The sequence below is a fragment of the Neopsephotus bourkii genome, unplaced genomic scaffold (genome assembly GCF_033783945.1).
Source record: "Neopsephotus bourkii isolate Nb327-2 ecotype Australia unplaced genomic scaffold, CSIRO-AGI_Nbou_v1 NB_1780, whole genome shotgun sequence".
NCBI classification, from domain to species: Eukaryota; Metazoa; Chordata; class Aves; order Psittaciformes; family Psittacidae; genus Neopsephotus; species Neopsephotus bourkii.
The window spans coordinates 367,223-389,852 of record NW_026902254.1 but is presented as its reverse complement, the minus strand read 5'-3'; the positions used below and the strand labels follow the sequence as shown (position 1 = coordinate 389,852).

At 40.0% G+C, this 22,630-nt stretch overlaps 1 protein-coding gene across 2 annotated transcripts in view; it reads right to left on the bottom strand.

Annotated features, from left to right (window-relative positions):
• The window catches only part of PPP2R2C (protein phosphatase 2 regulatory subunit Bgamma), a 206,844-nt gene that overhangs the window by 139,313 nt on the left and 44,901 nt on the right, over positions 1 to 22,630 (bottom strand). The window contains exon 1 of one of the 2 annotated variants that reach the window (XM_061379904.1): positions 8,717 to 9,265. The exons of the other annotated variant lie outside the window; for it this stretch is intronic. Coding sequence (XP_061235888.1) covers positions 8,717 to 8,786 — 70 coding nt within the window. The 5' untranslated portion in view covers positions 8,787 to 9,265. Of the gene's footprint in view, positions 1 to 8,716; positions 9,266 to 22,630 lie in introns of those variants that run through there. 2 annotated transcript variants of the gene reach the window in all.

The window sequence follows — 22,630 nt, the reverse complement described above, 5'->3', positions numbered from 1 at the left end:
TGAATTTATTAACTGAATTTTTCTTTTTATCAGAATGTAGAAATAAAGACATTATCAGAAATTTTTTATGAAATAGTGACAGAGCCTGATTTACACTATACATCTGAAAATGCTGGAAAGATTTGATAAAGACCTTGCGCCAAGTTATATCATCAACTGAAACCTCTCAACATTAATAGAACATGAGGTTGCACTTACTGGGTAAAAGTTCAGAAATACATTATTGAAATTTACTGACCAGCTCACTGCTTGAAAAGTATTTTTACTGTCTTTAAAAGACTCATTTAATGTCTTAGATTAAGGGGAAATAATACGGACCCATTAAAAAAAAAGAGAGAAAGAAATAAGCAGTCATTTATTTTTCTTTGAACTCTGATAATCTTTATTTTTAGTAGAAAGAGGCCCAAAAAGCAGAGCATGTTATGGCTGTCTTTAATGCAAGCAGTGCTATCACAGGGCAGCATTAACCTCGGAATTTATGCAAATAGTGCTATATTGTACAGTCATCAACTACTTGCAAGGCCTGGGTTGCATAAACAAACAAAAGCAGTACTAACAGGAAGAATTAAGGTGACAATTAATTAAGTTCTACTCAGACTTGAGTTGAACTGCAGCTGGAAGATAATAAACCAACTCTCAGGCCTTTACTTTCTTATGTACTCTGCTCCTAAATAAAACACACACAAATACCATTATATTACACACAGATGTTTCCATATTTTTCTCTTTTTTTAAAACAGATGAATCAGTAAATACAAAAGAAAAAGGACTGCTATATTTAACAATACAGATCCCACTTAAATACGCTGTATTTAACAGCACAGATCCCAGACCGCTGTCATATTAATAATTCACAAAAGTCACTGAACTGCATGATGCATTTTGCTGAAAGATTTTATTAGAAATTGAGTCTCTTAATGTACATTTTTATTACCAATATTTGCACTGACAAAACACAGACTGCTGTCATTTGCATTTAGGCAATGAACATAACAGGTACAGTAGTTTTTCAGCAAGGAAACATTCCTGAGAAAAGGAGCTCTCTTACCATTTGTAAGGCTGCTTTGCTAGGTGGGGTTTTTGGTTTTGGTAAACAATCATGAGACTTTCACAAGGAACCGGTAACACAGTACCACATTCATTACTAAAGGCAAGTTTAGTGTTAACCTAAGAACTACAGAAATAATTGATCAAGAAAGTGCCTGAATATGCTTAGATGTGCATTTAAAACCCTTTCTTGTTTAAAAACCAAAAATACCCATAACTTCCTTTACTTTTTCTGAGATAATTACCTACCCTAACATCCTTGCCCTGACCAAAGAACTACACTTATATAGTCAGGAAACACCTTGTCTTCTCTTAGCATATATGCCTGTATGCAAAGCCTTAGTACAGTGGATGACATAAACTACGAAAGGGAAGTCTCAAAGATGCTGAAACTGGTAATGATATAGTAAAACAATGTAAGCAGCAATGATTTATTCCTTTTTTATGGCTGTAATAACAGATACTCAGTTCTTTATTATAAAATATTCAGTGTTATTATACTGTGTTTCACATTTTAAACTGATGTAAGAACCACATATATTATTCTCTAAACTCACCATTTAAACACATGATATATTGCTGCAATGTCTGAGGTTTAAATAGAAAACACAATACTTTGCAAGGTACAGTTTGCTTTTCACCATGATGCATACACTAAATAAACTGCTCCTACAGTGAACAACGACACTGATTCTACCTGTGCGGTGGTGTTTAGCTTTACATTATTCAATGCTTTTGAATTGCCAGCTTCAATTAGGCAGAAATCTGGCACAGAGAGAGAGTTTGCATAGATCACACTTTGTGCTTGCATTTTATCTTCCACATACGTTGCACTGTTGACCCCTGAACTTCCATTTTTTAAGCTTTATACATAGCTAAATCTATTATATATAGAATGATAGAATAGTCAAGAGTTGGAAGGGATCTTCAAAGGACATTTAGTCCAACCCCCCTGCAATAAGCGCGGACACTTTCCACTAGATCGGATTACCCAGAATCACATCCAACCTGGCCTTGAATGCCTCCACTGATGGCGTATCTACCACCTCTCTGAGCAACCTGTGCCAGCATTTTACCACCCTCATTGTAACAAATTTCTTCCTCACGTCCAGCCTGAATCTCCCCTCTTTTAGTTTAAAATCATTGATTGCATCCTGTCACAACAGTCCCTGCTAAGAAGTCTCTCCACATCTTTCTTATAGGCCCTTTAAGTACTGAAGGGCCACAACAAGGTCTCCCTGAAGCCTTTTCTCCAGGCTGAACCCCAACTCTCCCAGCCTTTCCTCATAGGAGAGGCACTCCATCCTTCTGATCATTTCTGTGGCCCTCCTCTGGATAGTAGTTATATACTCTAAACATTTCTATTCATAATGTTTCTAGCCCATATTTATCTGTATATCATAATATACATAGGAATAAACTGAATATAGGCTAAATTGCTGAAACTAATTGGTCTTTTTGTGCCACTCACCACTGCTGGCAGCTGAGAAAAGCCCCATACTGATATGATGATATTCTTTTGCAGCTCTCTGTATTCACTGCCATGGAAGCAGCTCAGCTGGTTTATCATGCAGCTAATATTCTAGACAGTTCTTTTCTTTTGTTAGTACGTCTTACTCATTTCTCCAGGACCTATAACACTACACAGCAACTATATATAGCTAGTTATTATTTAGTTACTGAGTGGGAGATCATCTGTTGATGATCTATGCAAAGAGAGACAAAATTACCATCGGTCCCTGAGGGCAACCCACCAAAACCAGCACTGGAGATTCATGCCTTTGCAAATGGGGAACATTACCACCCCGTTTAGTCACACTTGATAACGTTCCACAGGGTACATGTGTCACTGGTGAATTAATTGTCAAGTGGATGCATGACATTAAATGGGGATCCAAACCAAGTTAACTCCATGCCTTTTAAGCATGTCCTGCAGTTCAGAGTAGCCTGAAGTGCTCTCTTAAGAGGTTCTAACAGCCAGCCCATGAACCAAAGCCTTCCTTGAAGAGGCAGGTATTTGAGGAGGCTGTAACACGTTACTACTAACATGCCCCTGCCCTCCAGGAATGCTGCAAATTAACTCCAAAATCACAGTCTAGGGTCAACTGTCCTAATCCTATTCCTGGTTATGATTTCTTAATAAGGCACTTTTGGCAAGTAAAATAGAAATGATGATATTATGAGTGCCTAACATGGATAGTATGGAAATTGAATCTATGGAGTACTTTGAATACGTAGCTGGTACTGCATAGTGACAAGTGTTGCTGACAGTGTAATTCAGTTTGGCTAAACCTATATTTTCCAGGTTTGCCTGAGTGAATTACTGCCCCATGTTGCCCACACTGGATATTGCCTTAAATGTCTGTTCCATGCAGACCCAAGCTTCAGGTAGTAGCAGAGTCTCATTTTCCTACGTGCTGAACTTCCCATCCAGCAGTAGGTTTGAGTGGGTGAGCAAACACTTCAGGCCTCAGTGTGAGCCAGCACAACAGCTCTGCTCTCGCCCTGCTTCTGTGGCTTCTACCAACTAAGCTGCATGAATAAAGATTACAAAGCCAGCACCGTCAGCTGGAGGGAATAAACCTTATTAATCCAAATCTTCAAGGCTACCCACAACATTTATCTGAATAGCGTTGTGAATGAAAGGAAAACCAAATCCATGCACAAAAGGACATAACTATATCCTGTCTAACAAGGGGCAAAGTTATGCTTTAACAAGGTTTACCTCTGTTCATACTCAAAGAAAAAAAAAATAAGTAACACATGTGCATAGAATAGCAATGAGCAATAATTTCTATGGTCATTCCAAAACTGTTTCAAAGTGAGTTTTGTAAACAGACAAAATTCATCAGTATTCACAACATAAATTGCTGGAGGTTAAGAGAGGAAGAGTTACGTCTTGCACTCTACTTAATAAGCTCCTCAGAAATAAGTGAACAGACTGGACTGATGGTGAGCCTGAGCCAGCAGAGCAGTATCTATATTCACCCAATACTCTCAGGTAGTCAGCTCTTCTTCAAATTACATTTGAGATGTTTATGAAAGAACAGTTCATAAACAGATTTCTTCTTGCCAAATGAAAACATCGAATGATTTCTCTTAACTCTGATTAATACAGAACAGAGTTACTAATTTCTTTAGCTAAGGGGGAAAAGCTCCCCAGATCTTTTCTCATTATCTGCAGAGGATTTTTCTGTAAAGGAAAAAAAAAAAAAAAGTCTTTTTTCATCCTCTCTAATAGACGTTTCACATGGTTATGATTCAATCTGTTTTACACTACACTGGTAATTCTTATTCTCCAAATATCACATTTGAGGAGGTTAATATACCATTAATATGATTAACTTTTTAATAGAAATTAAGCCATATGGAACCAATCTGCACCATTTGGCCATATTAATGACTAGATAGTGAAGGTCAGCTTCTGTCCCATTGCACCTGAGCAACTCCACTGGTTTCACTTGAATTTGCAGGCCTAGACCAAAGGAACAAACCTACCTCTCTCTAGAAACTGAAAGCATAAGCAACTTCCTATTTTTTTCCCAAAATAGAGATAATCCATAAAAAGGCAGGGGTGAATCAATACACTAGGCCTTTTGCATACAATCTTCCGAATGCCTTCACCACCAGAAAAACTTTTTTCTGATAAATTTGGGATCATGGAAGTGAATCACATCCCTTAATGCACTTTGGCAAGAACAGTGAATTTTATTCATTATTTCTCTGTCAATCATTACATGAATAAATTTCAGAGTAACAAATTACAGTGCAGTTGACCAAAGGAGCAGCACTGTTTCCTGTAGCTTTTTGCCCCTTCCAGCAATACAGCAATCAGACCACACAACTCACTGTTCTGTATCAGACCCTGAGTGGCTGATCCCGAAGTCCCAAGACAGCAAAGCACATCAGTGGTCCTGTCAGTTTAGCCACTAATAATGTCAAGAGAATTCTCAGACTGAAGGACGTTCTCTGTCCCCAAAAGCACACAAGCCCTTTCCCTCCTTTATCTCTTCCCCAACACACTGCAATCTTACCACCTCCCCTAACACATTTTGCCTGTAAGTAATGATGTCTCATGTTTCTCCATCCAGCCCATCTTCTTTCCCATGTTACACTGTGCTTCTCCTCTCTTCTCAGTTCTTATAAAGGTGCTGTGGAAATAATACGTTTTACTGACCCAGCACCTCCTGGGCAGCTGGTTCCCGGAGCCGGGTGGAAAAGGCAATAAAGATAAAACGCAGCTCAGCAATGAATCACAAGCCTGAACACATCTCAGAGGTCATCTTGCCCATCCCTCTGCCCCACGGGAGGCTCAGCTATCCTCATGTCATTTCTTACAGACATCTCTGTCACCTGCTTTTAAAAACCTCAGTGATAGGAACTACACAAACTCCCTAGGCAATATATCCCAGTATTCCATCACCTTCACATAAACAAATTCAACCTTTTCTTCACAGGTCACATTTTCTAGGCCTCAGGTTTTTTCTCCATTCTTTCTTTACAAGTCTCATCAGGCCTTCTCTGCTTTCCCTGCACAAACAACTCCAATTAAAGAGGTTTCCTTCGAAAAACACTTCTGAAAGTGATTATTAAAGAACTTACTGTATGCTGCTGCTGGAATTGTCTTTTCCATTGTGCAGCTGTAACATAATTTAAAGACTTACAGTGACAAAATTATGCAAGTCTTGCTTGTTCCAAGTTCATTGGTTTTACTTCAGATACACATATGCAACAGGAGAAACAAGTCCAGGTAGTCACTGTTGTCATGTGTGTCTGTAATGCCTATTACCAGAAGCAGTATAACATAAACAGTAAAACATCAACCATCAAATCAAGGAACTTTTGAGATTTAAAAAACAATTCAATTTTTCATAGTCAAGATAAAGCCATGCTTGATACAGATAACCCCAGTGTTACAAAATAATGACCTATCGAAGAGATGAAATTTGACTTTGCTTGAGCAAGAAGTTTCATTAGGAACACAGTCCACTAAAGAGAGCAGAGCAAATCAGATTTGGCTCAGTTTTCCTGTGAATTCATGTGTCACCTGGTTGTTTATTGGTTTTAAATCACTAAAGAAGTAAAAGAGGAAGAGAACTGAAGCAATGTTCTAGTTAACCCTCATCCTCTTGATTATTGCTGGCTTTACTTTCCTCGGGGAATATAGAGGAAGAAAGTGCATATAAAGGTCAGAAATACCTCCTTTTGAAAATGAATTTAGTCTGCTGCATGGAGCAGCGAGGACAGAGGACACCCCTTACCAAGATTTTTAAACACAAAATCAGTTATTCACAGACAACAACGAACCAGTAACTTCTCTAATATACTGGATACAATATAAAGTATTTCTTTGTTTTAAATAGTGGATTATAAAAGCCAAAGACTGCAAAAGAAAGCCTTTGGGTTTGGCCCAAATGAAATTATTTTCCAATATAACAAAGCAATGCACTACTACTTGCAACTGCATTTCTCTATGTATGTTACTACTACACACACTGCACTAACATACCACAGGACCAAATACAAGGACTGTGAAAGGATTTCAGGCCTTGAAAATGAGGAGCATTAAAGATTGTTTCATGGAGCTAAACTTTAAACAAAATCAGAAAACAAAGAAGAACAAACCAGAACATACAAAGCACATTTTAAGCACTGGTTTAACTTATGTATTCATTATGCATTTTAAACCAAGGATACCAATGAGAAACAAAAAATTCTGATGGTGCTCTTTGAGCTGAAGGTGTCCCTGGAAAAATTTCACAGATTAATCCATTCCCTCTTGATTTTCATGATGTTTTCAAAGGTGTGGCGATGTCAGATATAACAGATGTGGAGTTCCATTACAGCTGACCAACTATGCATTCCCAAGAAACATTACACTAGTTGGAGCTGAAGAGCTAACACTTTGCTACTGAAGGTTTCCCATACTTCATCTACCTCAACATCAGATGCCAACATATTTCACAATGACTTCTGATAACGGGAAATACAAAACAGACCAACATTGATACTTCAGGTTTATTTTAACCATTTCAGACAAGCTGTCCATGTGCAACCACAGAAGAAAATCCAGTCCTGCTGATCCAAATATCAAGATAAAACTTGAGAAAAACCTAACACTTGTGTCAGCAGCATTCCCAAATACTAAAAACTTCCATATAATTTTTCAAACACCCCTAATATATGGAAGAAGAGAACACTGATTTGCAGAATCCACAAGGGATTATTTTCCTCCTGTTACAAAACTGACAGACTTGAAAGTCCAAATTTTAACACAGCTGCACATGTCTGTTAAATATGCATCTGTATCTCAACATGTAGCAAGTACACTGCAGTAATTATACTGTGCTCTTTGCAGAATCTAAAGCATAAATTTCTACATTTTTAAGACAAAGTTTCTTCAAATGTTATGACACCTCAAAACATAAATCATCATTCAGGCATTAAGCAAAAAATCAAAGCAAATTGAAAAATGCACCAAAACATGAACCAGAAAGCAAAGAATGTCCTAGAGGCAAGATCAGCAGTTATACCAGCTACTGGAGAGAGTGACAGTACACAGCATTTTGCATTCTTCTGAAGAAGAATCTGCTTTGTGTTCCCAGGATGGCAAAATCCTCCTGCCCTTTCCTACGTCCTAAAAAAATGCCAATCATCAATAGCCAAGAGAGCATTAGTTGATGGCATTTCAGGATGCAGCATGGGAGTATTAAGTGACTGAGCATTGATCAAATGACGACAGAATCTGAAGCCTGAGTCTCAAGTAGTATAGGTTGACCCTGATGTTAAGTGTGTTCATATTATATAAGCCTACACCAAAGTACCACTTCTGCTGCTGGAAAGTGCTCGGCACACACAAACATATATTCAAAGTCAAGCACCTACAAATACATTTCTCGTGTTCAATCAATCAATCTTAAAATGGCCTAGTCTTAAACCAACTTTCTGACAAAGAAATATGGATCAGTACCTGACCCAATCATTTCACTGGTCTCAAGGTAAATTCTCTAAGCATTTAATGTGTGTCACCTGCAGGAAAATTCCTTTTTATGTAATAAGCTACCAGCAATTGAACTATTTAAAATGAAGGTACCTTTTCTCTTGTACCTTGCACATACACAGAGGGTGGAAAGAAGACAGCAGGATTTCAAAAATTATGCTTACATATCCCTTCTAAATGTATACTGTCCTCTAGGGAACAATCAACTCAGTAATGTCTAATGCTCAGGCTATAATTACAAAAATGAGATGCATAACCTTTGTTACACCAGCAAACAGTTAACTTCACAGATTATTTCTCTTACTTTAGTGCTCTCAAATCTTCCATCTTTTCTGTAAGTAATGAACTGCTTCCAATCTTCTACACTGCAGCTAAACTGTGCATTCAATGTCAGGTGCTGCACACCTCACTAGCAGAAACTCAGCACAATGCAAGACCACCTTCAGCCCATATAGTTTCATATACTGCCATAGCATGGCAGAATGCCTTTGGGATTTAGCAAATTCAAACAGATTCTGTTGCTACATCATATAGAAAACGCCTTGAAAGTCTCCCTGTTTAAAGAAAAAGGAAGAAAAAAAGGAACAGCCTACATCTCCAAATATGACAGTGCATTCCTGGCATAGAAAATGCAATGCAAGAAGAGAATAATTACAGTATTTATGTTACCTTCAGTCACATAGTTGTGGTCTCGAAGAAAGCTGTGGTTAATTTTTCGTGTGTCCGTGTCCTCGCCCATTTACAGCAGGATTACTCAGCATGCCTATCCGCAGTGGACTGATAGCATCAGCAGAGGTCGTCACAAGAGCACCATCCATGCTGCCACTGCCTAGCAGAGGCGGAGAACACACTGGGCTACTGAGCACAGCATAATGAGCGCTAGTGATGCAGCACAGATTTGGGAGGGTGAATAACGATCGGGAAAGAAAAAAAAAATGGGGGGGTGGGGGGAGAAAAAAGTAATGGGAAAAAAATCGGAGGGAGAAACAGCTCCGATAAATTATGAATGCAGAAAGCCAGTAGGGAGCTTGCGTGAAGGGAATACAGGCACTTCTCCGACAGTTAAAGAATAACCCAATTGTTTAGTCAGGTACTCCTTAAACAAGTGCCCACGCAGAGTCTCCTCCAAGTGCCTGCTGCTGGGGATCTTGCTGGATGCTGTAAAGTGGCAATCAGCGTACTGCAGCAAAACCCGCCCGGAGAAGGGCTCTGATTGCTGTTGCTGCTACCGCTGTCATCTGCCTGTGCTGCATCAGAGCAGGCCCCTCCCCGTCAGCCGCTCACTGCCCAACCGGCACAAGATCTGCATGTAGGAAAGTGAAAAATGAGACTGCAGGTAATTATTTTAGCTCTTCTGCCGGGAAGATGGGCAATGACAAAATTAAGGGAGGGGATGAGGGAGAAAAAACTTCAAGCTGCTTTAAACGGGTTTGCATTGACATGGACCGCACACTAACGTGCAGCCACAATTCTGTGCTAGTCAATACTGTCATATGCAGCAAAAGCAACAGTCGTTCAATGTCAGCCTGTGTAAATATGACTGAAATTGCCAAATATCTGCCTATGCAAATGGAATCATTAGAGGGAGGGCAACCACTCAGAAAAGTGAGATAAAATAAACATTATTTACCTTTCCTTCTTTTCCACTTTTGTAAATAAAAGACAAATTACAAAGTATGAAAAAGATAACTGCCAGGAAAATAATCTCTGTGGCTTCCCCGTACAGGAAAGGAAAACCAGACAAAGGGAATGTCTTCAGGTCATGGGGCTTTCTTAGACCTGCTACTTTCATTCACTGCATTGTCCCTTCATCTTGGAAAAGTAGTGTTGAAATCTGTCTACTCAGAAATAGGAAAACGAGTAAAAGAAGCAAATTGCTCACTTGCATTATAAAATAAAGCTAGTTCTTCAGTCCAAGAGGTTAATGGCTATTACAGGTTATATTACAGCAAAATTCTTTCAACTGAAGAGAGAAGCAGTTCCTTTAAGCTTTCAGTATCTGTTCATGATGACACCATGAACCATTTGATGCAGAAGGCACATACTCTGAAAAGGTGTAAGCACCACTGAAGTTTAGAAATTTGAATAGAAAACAAATGACTGTGGACTGAAACCTCCACTACAGCATGAAAAGGGAGCACACCATCACCAATCCAATTTAGAGCAGAGAGTACAGCCCCGCGGCTTAGGCCCTGGAATTGAATACAAAAATACAATTCAGTTGTCAGCATTACTACAGCATTTTGAGTAGTCCTGTATGAGGTCTTTTGTCTTTCTTTATAATGAAGCTACGACATATGGTTCTCGAAGGTAAATTCAAATACATTGCTGTTACTATAAAATGGGCATGTGACTTAGCTCTGTACTTTTTTCAATGTAAAAACCTGCCCAGGGATAAACATCTAATTTGGAAAAGAAAGAAGAACAGCAGTGGAATGACATTCTTGCCTTTATCATGGATAAAACAAAATAAATCAGAATCATCCTTAACCTGACAAGTAAGTATCATAAAATCTTCACATCTGAAAAGGTGGGAAAGTAAAATAAGTTATTCAGTACTTGCACCTGAATAGAACACATTTTATTTATATGTGATTTTTGTAGGTGATAACACTAGAAATGTTACTTCTGCATTGAGAGCACCAGTTAACACTGTGGTAGCACTGGCAGCCCTACAGAGCCTGCTCTATCCCCTTCATTCATTTGCTGTCTTTGCCCATGCTTTCCTAATATCCAGTCTAAATCTCTGTGGGAGCAACTTGAGGCCATTTCCTATTGTCCTATGGCTCATTACTTGGCAGAAGAGATCGACCTCCACCTCACTACAACCTCCTTTCAGGTAGTTATAGAGAGCAGTAGGGTCTCCCCTGAGCCTCCTTTTCTCCAGGCTTAACAAACCCAGTTCCCTCACCTGTTCCACATAAGGCTTATTCTCCAGACCCTTCACCAGCTTCATTGCCCCTCTCTGGACCCACTGCAGCACCACCTCAGTGTCTGTCTGAGCACAGGATTCAAGGTGCAGCCTCACCAGTGCCCAGTACAGGGAGATGATCACTGCCCTGGCCCTGCTAGCCATGCTATTGCTGATACAGGCCAGGCTGCAGTTGGTTTTCTTGGCTGCCTGGGCCAAAGCTGCTCACATTCAGTTCTGTCAATCAGCATCTCCAGGCCCTTGTCCACCGAGCAGCTTTCCAGTCACTCTGCCCCAAGCCTGGAGCATTGCATGGGGTTGTTGTGGCCCAAGTGCAAGACCTGGAACTTCACCTTCTTGAACCTCATACAATTGGCCTCATCCCACTGAGCCAGCTTGTCTAGATTCCCTCTGCAGACCCTTCTTCCCTTTAAGAAGATCAATGCTCCCACCCAACTTGGCATCATCTGCAGACTCACTGAGGGTACACTCTATCCCCTTATCCAGGTCTTAAACAGAACTGGCCCCAATACCAAGCCCTGGAGAACACCACTTGTGATCAGCCACCAACTGGATTTAACTCCATTTACAACTCTTTGGGCTCACCCACCCAGCCAGTTTTTTACGCAGCAAACTACACCCATCCAAGCTATGAGCAGCCAGTTTCTCCAGGAGAACACTACGGGAAACTGTGTCAAAGGCTTTACTAAAGTTTAGGTAGACAACATCCACAGACTTTCCCTTACCCACAGAGTGGGTCACCTTGTCATAGGAGACGAGGCCAGTCAAGCAGGACCTGCCTTTCATAAACTGACACTGACTGGGCCTAATCACCTGGTTGCCCTGTACATGCTGCTTGATGGCACTCCAGACAATCTGTTCCATAATGTCACCCAGCATCAGAGTCAGGCTGATGGGCCTGTAGTTCTCTGGATCCTCCTTCTGGCCCTTCTCATAGATGGGCATCACCTCTGTTAACCTCCAGTCAACTGCAATTTCCCTGGTTAGCCAGGACTGCTGATAAATGATTGAAAGTGGCTTGGTGAGGATTCCTACCAGCTCCCTCAGTACCCTGTGGTGGATTTCAAGGTCCCAAGTCGTTCACAGACAACTTCCTTAGGTATCACACAACTTCCTCAGGTATCACATGTGGGTCAGACTATGCTTACCTTGTTCCTTCCGCTTTTAAGTTACAAGAAATTCTGAAAAGGAGGAATAGAATGAGGATGAAGCCTTTAACAAAATCACTAGGCAACATTCCCTATGTGTATGCAAATGCTTTCCCAAGATTATGAGCCAAATTCTTACTGTGTAGCAAATATTAGTGCTCCACTGCCTGAAGTAGGTCAGTTCACATGAGAAACATTAGCAAAATTCTGCTAGCTGTAGCACAATGCAAACTTGTGAGACAACGACTGTGGGTAACTTTAGCTGTGCCATTTTAAATGGTACTTATTATCAATCCCACCAATAACCTACATCACTTGATCTGGTCAAATACCCAGGGAGAGGGTGGGGGGGAAAGGCATCTTTGATCAAAAGCACTATTAGGTATTCATGCTTCCACAGTAGCTCACAGTCCTACTCATAAAACAAGACTCTAATTGAGCAGAATACTGTGCAAACACAGAAATAAGAGCACCCTATCCTAAAGAAATTACAAGCAAACTATAAAACAGAAGAGCTACATACACATCATCAGAGACATTTAAGTAAACAGTGAGTCAGTAATGAGGATGGGGTCCTGGTTTTGAGCATTCTTCAAAAGAAGGTCATTAGAGATTTTGTGGAGAGCAAGCTACATACAAAAACTGTATTCAAGAGGTTGAATAGTAACTACATAACAAGAATAGTGAGAGCTTAGAGGTAAAAGGAGGAAGCCTGACTAGCAGGTCAAGAGCCTTGTCTTTTTTTTTCCTCCTCCTCAAAGATGGAAAAAGACTCAGCACATTAAGATGCATTTTAAACAGTAAGATGCTCAGTGAAAATGTCAGTGGAGAGTGAGAGGTAAGGAGGAAAGGAAATGACAAGGAGGAAAGGAAATGACAAGGGCAGACATGACACAGATGCCAGAAATACTGTGGGTGTCAGTAAGAAAACAGAAGAATTAAAAGGAAGACAACAAAAACTGAATCTATGCCAAGAGGAGAAAAACCTGATAGGAGAGGGAGATAAAATAACTCGAGGAGAGGAAGAAACTTGTATTCCACTTTGCCAGAGTTCTGGGGAGAGGGACTGGAAAAAGGAGAAGGTAGAGAGAAAAAAAAAAAAAGGAAGAAGCCAGAAAGTGAGGCAGGAGGCAGTCAGTACCCTTTGGAAGGAATCAAAATGCAATTAGAACTGAGAAGGTAAGATTTCTAACAGTGTAGCCTAACAGCGGCAAGGAATTGAAGACTGTGAGAACAAATCTTGGCTGAACACTTGATCATGGTTGTTCACTGCATTTCTACCAGGAATCTCTGCAGCATGAGAGCAGGAGGAATTAGGTGTTGGGAAGGCAACTGGTCCTGAGGGTTCCTGCGTAGCCCTGTTTACAAAGACCTGTTGAGCACACGGCCATCCTGCTTTGCTCCTGCAGAATCTTTTTGTTCTTAAACATTCTCCCTCAGAACTTCTATTTAGCTCTGTCAGACACTTGGAGCACAGCCTTTAATCATTTACACTCACTACCTGAAACAGAGCATTGTCAGGCACTCCCAGCCTCCATTTTACTACCTCCAAATTCATCACTTTATCTGAATGAGAACAATTAAGCTTGAACTGCAATTGAAAGAAACAGTGGTTGAACACTTCCGTTTTTGTCTAGCAAAACTTTTCATATACAAATCATTCTATACTTTATTTCATAAAACACAATGGCTTTAAATGAAATGGAAGTGAATTTGGAATTAGCACAGAACTTAAATTATTTCTGAAGAACAAGAGATTTAAAACACTGTGATGGTAAAACAAACAGTCCTTGGAAGTGATACAAATTGGTCCAAAAGCAGACTATCTGGAAGCATTACCTTACTTTAATGTTTGCAAAGTCAGTGGAGGTTTTTAAGTGCTTTAACAGAATTTGCTTCTAACCATATCCTAACATCTGCCAACTAACCAGTGCAAACTTTCTCTTCTCATCTTGAAAGACAGTAAGATAACACAGGAAATTAGCCAGCTACAGGACAAATACAACAAAATATTTAGCTAACCCTTTCAAGGTTATACTTCACTGCAATTGTATTTGCTCACCAAAAGAGAATATTTATGATATTCTCTCCCTTTATGGATATCTAGTTTATGCACAGAGACGTAAAACACATAGCTACTGACTTCTCCCATTAGGCCATCAGCAAACTAACTTTACTGTTTATTTATTCATTCTTAATGTCCAGGACAGTAAGGTTAAATAGTACAGTCTTTCTTGTTCAGAAATACTGAAGCTCACTGGCTGCCTTTCATTTAAAAAGATAAAGCAGAAAGGAATTATAACGTGATAAGCTACTCCCATATCCTTCATCCAACCATAGTCAGAATGGCAGAGAAGAGACTCAGAACTCAGCCAGGAAAAAGACAACAAATCCACTCCCTTGGTTTTGAGTAGTTTTGCTCCTCACTCTTTGAGAAAGCTACTTTAAAATAGTGGTTCCTCTGATCTCTAGTCCTCCCCTAGTAATTCTATCCAGAATGAACATTCACTCTGGATCATACCCTCCCTTAGATTTGAGACTAGGCCTACACTGCAAATTGAAGCAGGAATACCCAAGCCACCTTTAAACAAGTTAGGTCTTGGATACAGCCCACCTCTGGTGGCAGAGATCTCAGCAGGAGCTGTATACCTTGGAGAGAAGTGGCCCCATATATGACTAAAGTAGCAATGGTACAAACATCTTTCCACCAGTGCCTTTTTGAAGGCATTCGAGTACATCTCATTACAGGATGCCTACTAGCAAAGGAAGTAATCTAATAGCTCTGTGATAGCAATGAATGCATCACAAATGACTCTTAGCAGAGTTTGTCTTAAAAATTAAAATTCCCATACTTTTCTGAAAAGCGTTCTTTATATTTGTCTAATAGCGAAATATAACATACAATACAGTACTACCATGCAATTCCATTTGTGATACTTTGACAGCAAAACAAAAACAAATAGATACTGCCAAAAGTTAATATAAAAAGTAATAAAAAATATCAATCATTGCTATCAAGTAAAAAGTCAGCAATTTTGACTTACGGTAACACCTCAAAATTATTTACAATCTTCATATTGATAGCATTTGATTCCTATTTCACTAACTCTCTTGAGTTACTGTAGAGGAAATTTAATATTTAATATTTAAATTTATGATATAGCTCAACAGTTTTTTAAACAAACTAATGGCTGCTATCACTATTTGAAAATCCTCTCTTATTTACAGAAGGGAAGTTTCTTCAACACACTACATTTTGTTCTGTTAAACTTAAAAGTAACACCTCCCCAGAAGAAATTATTTGGTTTTAGCCTACAAAAAAACCTGGAGCTTGAGGAAGAAGGCAGGGTTGGGGACTGCTTCCAACTTAGCCCTTACTTTCACCTGAGGTTACTCTGCTCCAAAGTTTCTCATATTGAAATATAAATGCAAGTATATTTCAGACAAGATGTTTATGTTGGGTATCATTGCATTACATGCTGGAGAAATCATATTACTCATTTTGCAAATTTAGTTTCATTTTATAAATACTTTATACAGATGTGAATTAACTCTTTATACCAATGTGGATTAACTATCCCAGCATCGTTTGCATGCTGCATCACTCCTAGTATATAAGGCAGCACGTACCTTGTTACCACTGTCTGGTGCTTGTAGGACACTTTCTCCCTAGAGGGATAGCTATGGTAGCATCCTCTCTCTGAATTACAGAGAACAATTAGGGAGAGCAACTCACCACATGTTCTACTGTTGTGTCGGAGGAAAAAAACTTTTTAAGTGTATACCTCTACAGACAAGACTATACAATTGTGATGCATGAAGTTTATTCACACTAACATTGTTACTGCATCCTTTTATGAACACAAAACGTAGGAAATCCATCCACACTACCAAAAAACTATGAACCTGCAAAGCAGCAACAGGTTCTAAAAAGGAGAGCTAAAAACCTGCGGGAAAGGGCTGGAAATCATGAAGGGAAGATGTTTTAGTGGCTGTTCACGATGAACAGATCACAGGCACCAGAGCACACAGTGCTAGAGGCTGCTGATGGGCACTGTCACAGCAGTAAAGCCTCAGGAGCTGAGCTGCATTGCCTCCTGGCACTTCACCCAGCACACTGTCAGAAACGGTTTCCAGACAAGACCTATCACTCCACAGCCAGGCAAGGTAGCAATGACAAGACTAACTTCATACCCTAAGACAAGATGACCCACATTCCAAATATCTTTATAGATGTCAGGCTCTGGAGTGGGACATGAAGCCTGCTGTGACAAGAATGCCTGAAAAGAGACTAACAGAGAATCTGCAAATAAGCACTTGGTGTGAAATACACAAATGCCACTTGGAGATGCCGGAAAATCCAAAGAAATGAGGCTAGAAAACACAGACTAGAAATGGCCTGAAAACAAAACACAATTCAGAGCAGGGATGCAGGCCATGATAGAACTCATTGAGACTTTGAAAACATGGTTGTGTGCATATTTGTGCAAGAAAGAAATTAGGAAGAGAGGGAGGGAATCCCATGAGAACAATAGTCAAACCAATTCTAAGGGTCACATACATTTCCCCCGCACAGCAATGGACAAAACCACACATTTAAACAGTACCCTGTTGAGGCACTTGTGTGGTCAAAACACTGGAAAAGGAAAGCACTTTCTAGAACAGCTTCCAAATACCATCATTGTGAAAGGATTAAGCTGGTAAGATACAGAAATCCTACAGACATGGAGCTTGAAGAATTTTAACAAGAAAATAAAGGAAATCAAGAGGAAAGATGGCAAAGCAGGTACAAAGAAACAAACTTTCTGCCCAAGTTCAAGAGAGGAAATAGAGGAAATTCTTTTAAAGTCTATGACCTGTTATAAAATATTAAAAGCTGCTTAAGAATTTGTGTCCTGGGTTCAGCTTAAACCATGACAATTTGTAACACCTCTAAAACATTCCTGAGACTTAAGCAAGTAATTAAAAATCAAACCAAATTAGCAGATTGTATTTGCTTTCATATTAGGAGCTCTTTCTAACACTTCGCTAATTCAGAACTCAAAATGTTTCAGGAAATAATAATAAGGGAACAATTCCTGCACATGGCAAGTCTATTAAACAAAATCAACACACAGGATCATTTATTATTGTCTTTGCATTCTACACAATCACACAAAGATGACAGCTTTGAAGGGAACTTAGCCCGAAAGACTATGCTGCTCATAAGTCTGCAGAGAAATTACATGTGACAGGACATTCATCCCGAGTCCTTCTTTCCACCAATGCGCCTAATTAATTCAGATGGGCATAGTGCAAACAGCTTTTTCTCCAGCTTTACCTTACACCACAGAGTAGTTTCATATTTCTTTGGTCTATGATAACTAAGATGACACCTTAATCCAGCAATTCTGGAGCACCTGCAGACCGCAGTCATGCAAACTTCATCAGGAACTACTGCAGAACAAAAAAGCTGTTCTAGAAAATGATACAGTGCTAATTTTCTTCTTGTACATAAAATCTACTGCAATATTGTTGGTACAGCCTCAAGAGAAAGGAAATCTCTCACAACAACAAATTGCATTAACATAAACAATGATTTTGCTGTTGGCCTTTCCTCCAGATTATCCAAATACTTAAATTACCGGAGCATCTGAAGTAGAGTAAAAAATGCTGCACCTGCTGCAAAAGCTGCAATCTCTGAAATAATACTCATTTGCTAACACAAAAGCTACAAGTAAATTCAAGCTATTAAGAAAGAAAAAATCCTAACAGAAAACAACCACAAGCATTCAACAGTGTGAGGAAAAAAAGGTAATTTGCAAGCAGAAATGTAGAGTAGGATCAGAACAGCAGTTTGGAAGGGAGCTCAAGGATCATCTGGTCCAACCTTTCTAGACAAGCATAACCTACCCTAGATATCCCAGCACCCTGTCCAGTTGAATCTTAAAAGTGTTCAGTGCTGAAGAATCCACCACTTCATTGGGGAGATTATTCCAGGAGCTGTCTGATCTTGCTTTGAAAAATTTTCCTTATGTGTCCAACCAAAATCTCCCCACCAGTAACTTGTTTGTACCCATCACCCCTCACCTTTTTCATATGAGTGCTTGTAGAACGGGAGATTCCATCTTTGTAGCCACCCTTTAAATACCAGAACATGGTGGTAAGGTCTCCCCTGAGCCTTCTGTTCTCTAGGCTCTCTCAGCCTTTCCTCACACGGCTTCCCATTCCTTTGATCATCTTTTGGCCCTTCCATGGAACACCTCCAACCTGTCCACATTTTTTTTTTCTGGGGACCAAAATTGAACACAGTATTCCAGGTGTGTCCTGACAAGCACTGCGCGGGGCAATGACACCTACTTCTGCTGTTAATGTCCTTGCTGATGTAGCCCAGCATCCCATTGGCTTTTTTCACCACAGCAGCATGAGTTACATCTACACATTCAGCTCAGTTTCACTGGCAAACTTCATCAGGGTACATTTGATCCCATCTTCCAGATCACTTATAAAGATATTAAACACTCTGGGCCCAGTATCGATCCCTTGGGGACCTCACTGGTGATAGGTCACCTGCCTGAAAAGGAACTACCTGCCACAACCCTCTGGGTGCAGCCAGTCAGACAGTCACCCACCACAACACAGATCAATTGTCTAGACCCATAATGTATCAGTTTCTCTAGGAGGAGGCTGTAAAAAGCCATGTCAAAAGCCTTGGAGAAACCCAGGCAGACAATGTCCACTGCTTGCCCCACATCAACCAAGCATGTTACATTGTCATAGAAGGCAATCAGGCTCGACAAGCATGATTTGCCACAGGTGAATCCATGCTGGCTTTTCCCAATCATGTATTTCACCTGCCTTGTGACAGCCCCCAGGAGGATTTGTTCCATAACTTTTCCCAGGGACTGAAGTAAGCCTGATGGATCTGTAATTTCCTGAACCCTCCTTTAACCTGTTCTTGTAGATGGGGTGATGTCAGTCTTACTCCAATCTCCGAAACATTCCCCAATCTCCATGGCTTTCCCAAAGATTATTTCCCAAAGACGTCACAACAACATCATCCATCTCAACACCCTCTGGGGCACAGTCTCAGGGCCCATCAATTTGTAGGGGTCAAAACCAGAAGTTTGCAAGCCATGCAAAACCCCACATTTTGAGGAGTATGAAACCCCATGCTATGTTGAAGTAAACGCCAAATGCACTTAGATGTTGTTTTCCAGTTATGGCCACCCCCGTACCAACAAACGGGAATCAAACTTCAGGAAAAAAGAACAAATCACAGAGGTGATTTAGCACTGGAACAGAGAATTACAAGATAACAACTGAGAAGACTCCCATAGGAAGCACAAACATCAAAAGTAATCATTTTTATTGTGGCTCAAGACACAGCGAGTTCTAATTAAAGGAACACATGTTGCTTATTTTGAACTGTTTTGAACTACACTTACAAGGCAGAGTATAAGTAGAAAGTTATTCATTGATTTTGCAACCTAATAAAGGACTAAGCACCTACAAATTAAATGTTGCAATGGAAACAGCAAAGGTGCCAGGCCCCAGGGAGAATCTGGGAATGCAGGGTAATGTTGTTGGCCTATCCAGTGCAGAAACTGCCAATTCCAGAAGCTCCCTAAAATCAGCACCCTCAAATGCTAAACACAAAGGGGCATATGCTCCTTTCTAGGATTTAGAGGTCTCAAACAAGATCACGAAGAAGACACGCTGGCTGATGTAAGATACAGAGCTTGAACATGATTATAGTCCTAATAGTTGGTGCCACAATATATTCCCTAAAGAAACTGGGGACACTCTTACCTTAGTACATAATCATATGCTGATAACTCATATGGGAAATGCAGTATCATTTCACTTTACTTCAAGAGAAAAAAAATCTGGATACGGACATTTACATACTTCCTGCTGCAGCTGCACCAGGTGTCAACAAAAAATGCAGTATTTCTGGAATCAGAAATGATCCAACTATGGAGAACACAAATCTGTGTCTTAGTGATTGAGATGCTCACCACAGCAATGAAATCGTGGGCTTTTTGAGCTGAACTTGAAGTCAGTTCAAGTTTTTGCACTTGCAGTTACGTTATACACAGAAAAGAAACAACCACACAAATAGGATATGGAACCACAGCTACAGTCAAGTGTGTGTAAGAGGAAATTCAGTTTGGCAAAGAGGGAAAAGGAGCCCTCATCTAACACAGGTCCAAAGGCCCCAGCATAACTTGCTGTTGGACAAGAAAGGTCTGCTAAGCAAAAGCAAGCTCCAGCATGTCAATGACCACTTTAACAAAAAAGAAGGGGAGGGGTGGCTGCTTAATGGTACAAATTTTGCTAAACTCTGCAAAACTACCTTTAAACTTACTTATAGCTAGATACGGACTCACACAGTTGCTGAGCAAGCATAAATGCTAGGCCTTAAAATATCTATAGTCTGTAACAGAATGAACTAATTTTAACTAATGAACTGCTGAGCCAGCACGGCAAAAAGACCATAGCATGGGAGAATTAATGCAGTAATGGTATGCTTAAGATGATTATAAATCAAAGAAAAGAGAACGATGTCTTTAAGCTTCAAGAAACAACTCCCTGGGGAGGGATGAAGAAGACCCTCTGTTCAAGACACTATGCTTAAGAGTACAGTGACCAGTGATCTGAGGTCTAGAACAGAGCAGTAAAACAAGAGGTGGGGAGTCTGGGAAATCAAGGAAGTAAGCTGTGGGACATCACAGTTTTAAGTGGATAAAGGAGAAGTCAAAAGTCAACAAGGTGGGTGCAGCAGAAGAGAATCAACACTGCAGACCCCAGAAACCTGACTGTTGTAGAGATGAGCACTACTCTGAACAACCGTGATGCACCAGGAGGGATGTCCTTCAATCCCCCGTGCATGAGTGTGGGCTGTAAGGCCAAGAGAGGGGTCTTGTGTACCTTATGGTTTGGGAGAGCTTAAATATTTGTGAGTAAAAGTGTCTAGCATAACCACAAAATTATATATAAGATAATGAGTGTAGACTGTTCCTCATATCCAGTCATTTATGTAACCTCTTTAGTTATGGAATTCCTACATCAACACACCCACGGCCATTCTTATCTCACAGTTTGACTGCTGAGATTGCCTGCTATCCTTACTTGTTCTGATTATTCCATAGTTAAGTACCACTGATTCTTAGCTGTCATTGCTCTGCTTTGTCCGTAAATATTGCCAACCTGTGTAACTGTTAAAAATCCTGCCTCCTTGTGTAACTAGCCTCATTCCTTGCCAGATAATGCTGTTGCACACACCCTCTACAGACACTAACCCAAGTGCCAAAAACCATAATATAAAGGAAATACAGGCGTATTTTCTGTTGTACTAAATGCATGAAGGAAATACCCTTGGCTTGCGTTTCCAAGACAATTCCCTACTTTGTTTCAGAAACTCAGTGGACCAATGGGAACAACCTACTTAGGTTTAGCCATTTCCACATATAGGCAGCACATATGTGAGCTTCAGTACATATATCTGTGTCTAGCACGTCTGTATTTAAGCATATTCCTACACCCTGTTTAGGATCTAACCATAAATCTCGTCCTTACATCAGTTAAGCACTTTTTAGAATTTTAACCAGATACAATTGGATTATAAAAGATTCTTTCAAATAAGGTCTGGCAGGAACCTCTGGCAGTATGCATCCTGCATAGTTCCATTTGAAGAAATTTAATCTAATGACTTACTTGGTAACACACTTAGAACTGTAACTCCTATGACTCCTTGGAAAGTAATTAAGAGCAGCTTCTTAATTATTCATTTTATCTATAACAAACCAAGAAGATTTGCCTTTCATTTGCTGCAATGTAACTGACAAATGTGAGCATTTCAAGTTCACCAGAAAACACATAAATAAACCTGTAACTTAATACAACAGCATTTCAGAGAAAGCACAGTAAGCTATCTATTTGTATATATCGATAAGGAAAACAGAAAACACAAAAGCCATTTGACCTGACAGCTTAACTGGAGTTCTTTAACAACACTGTGGCTAACCAAATCCCTTTCTAAATGCAAGCCTTTCACTAGCTACTTGCTTATAGTGATGGTGAGTCTGATAACACAAAGGGTTGATCTCTACTTCATATTTGTAAAACAGCCCTTCAGAACTGCAGTCTCTGTGGTCTCTTTTAGCCAGGCAGAAGTGGGGTTTGAAGCTGAAGGCTCTGGGGAGAAGGGCTCTCACAGTCCCAAGGAGGCAGAGCCTCTTAACAACAGCTACAGCCCTCAAAGCTGGGGGTCTGGAAGCAGATGAACCAGCTTTTTGCCAATCCGACCTATCTTCCCCCCACCCCATTTTGCACAGCAGCCACGTTCAGCCTCTGTATTCACTAAACTAGCTATTTTTATCTGTAGATATTTTTGATAATAAAACCATTTTCAGCATATTCTGTTCTATTCAAGGCTTCCACAGAAAGCTTTCTTCTGGTTTTTCCCTTCTTGCCAAAATAACTTGATAAAAGTTCTAATGCTCCAAGAATCCTGAATCT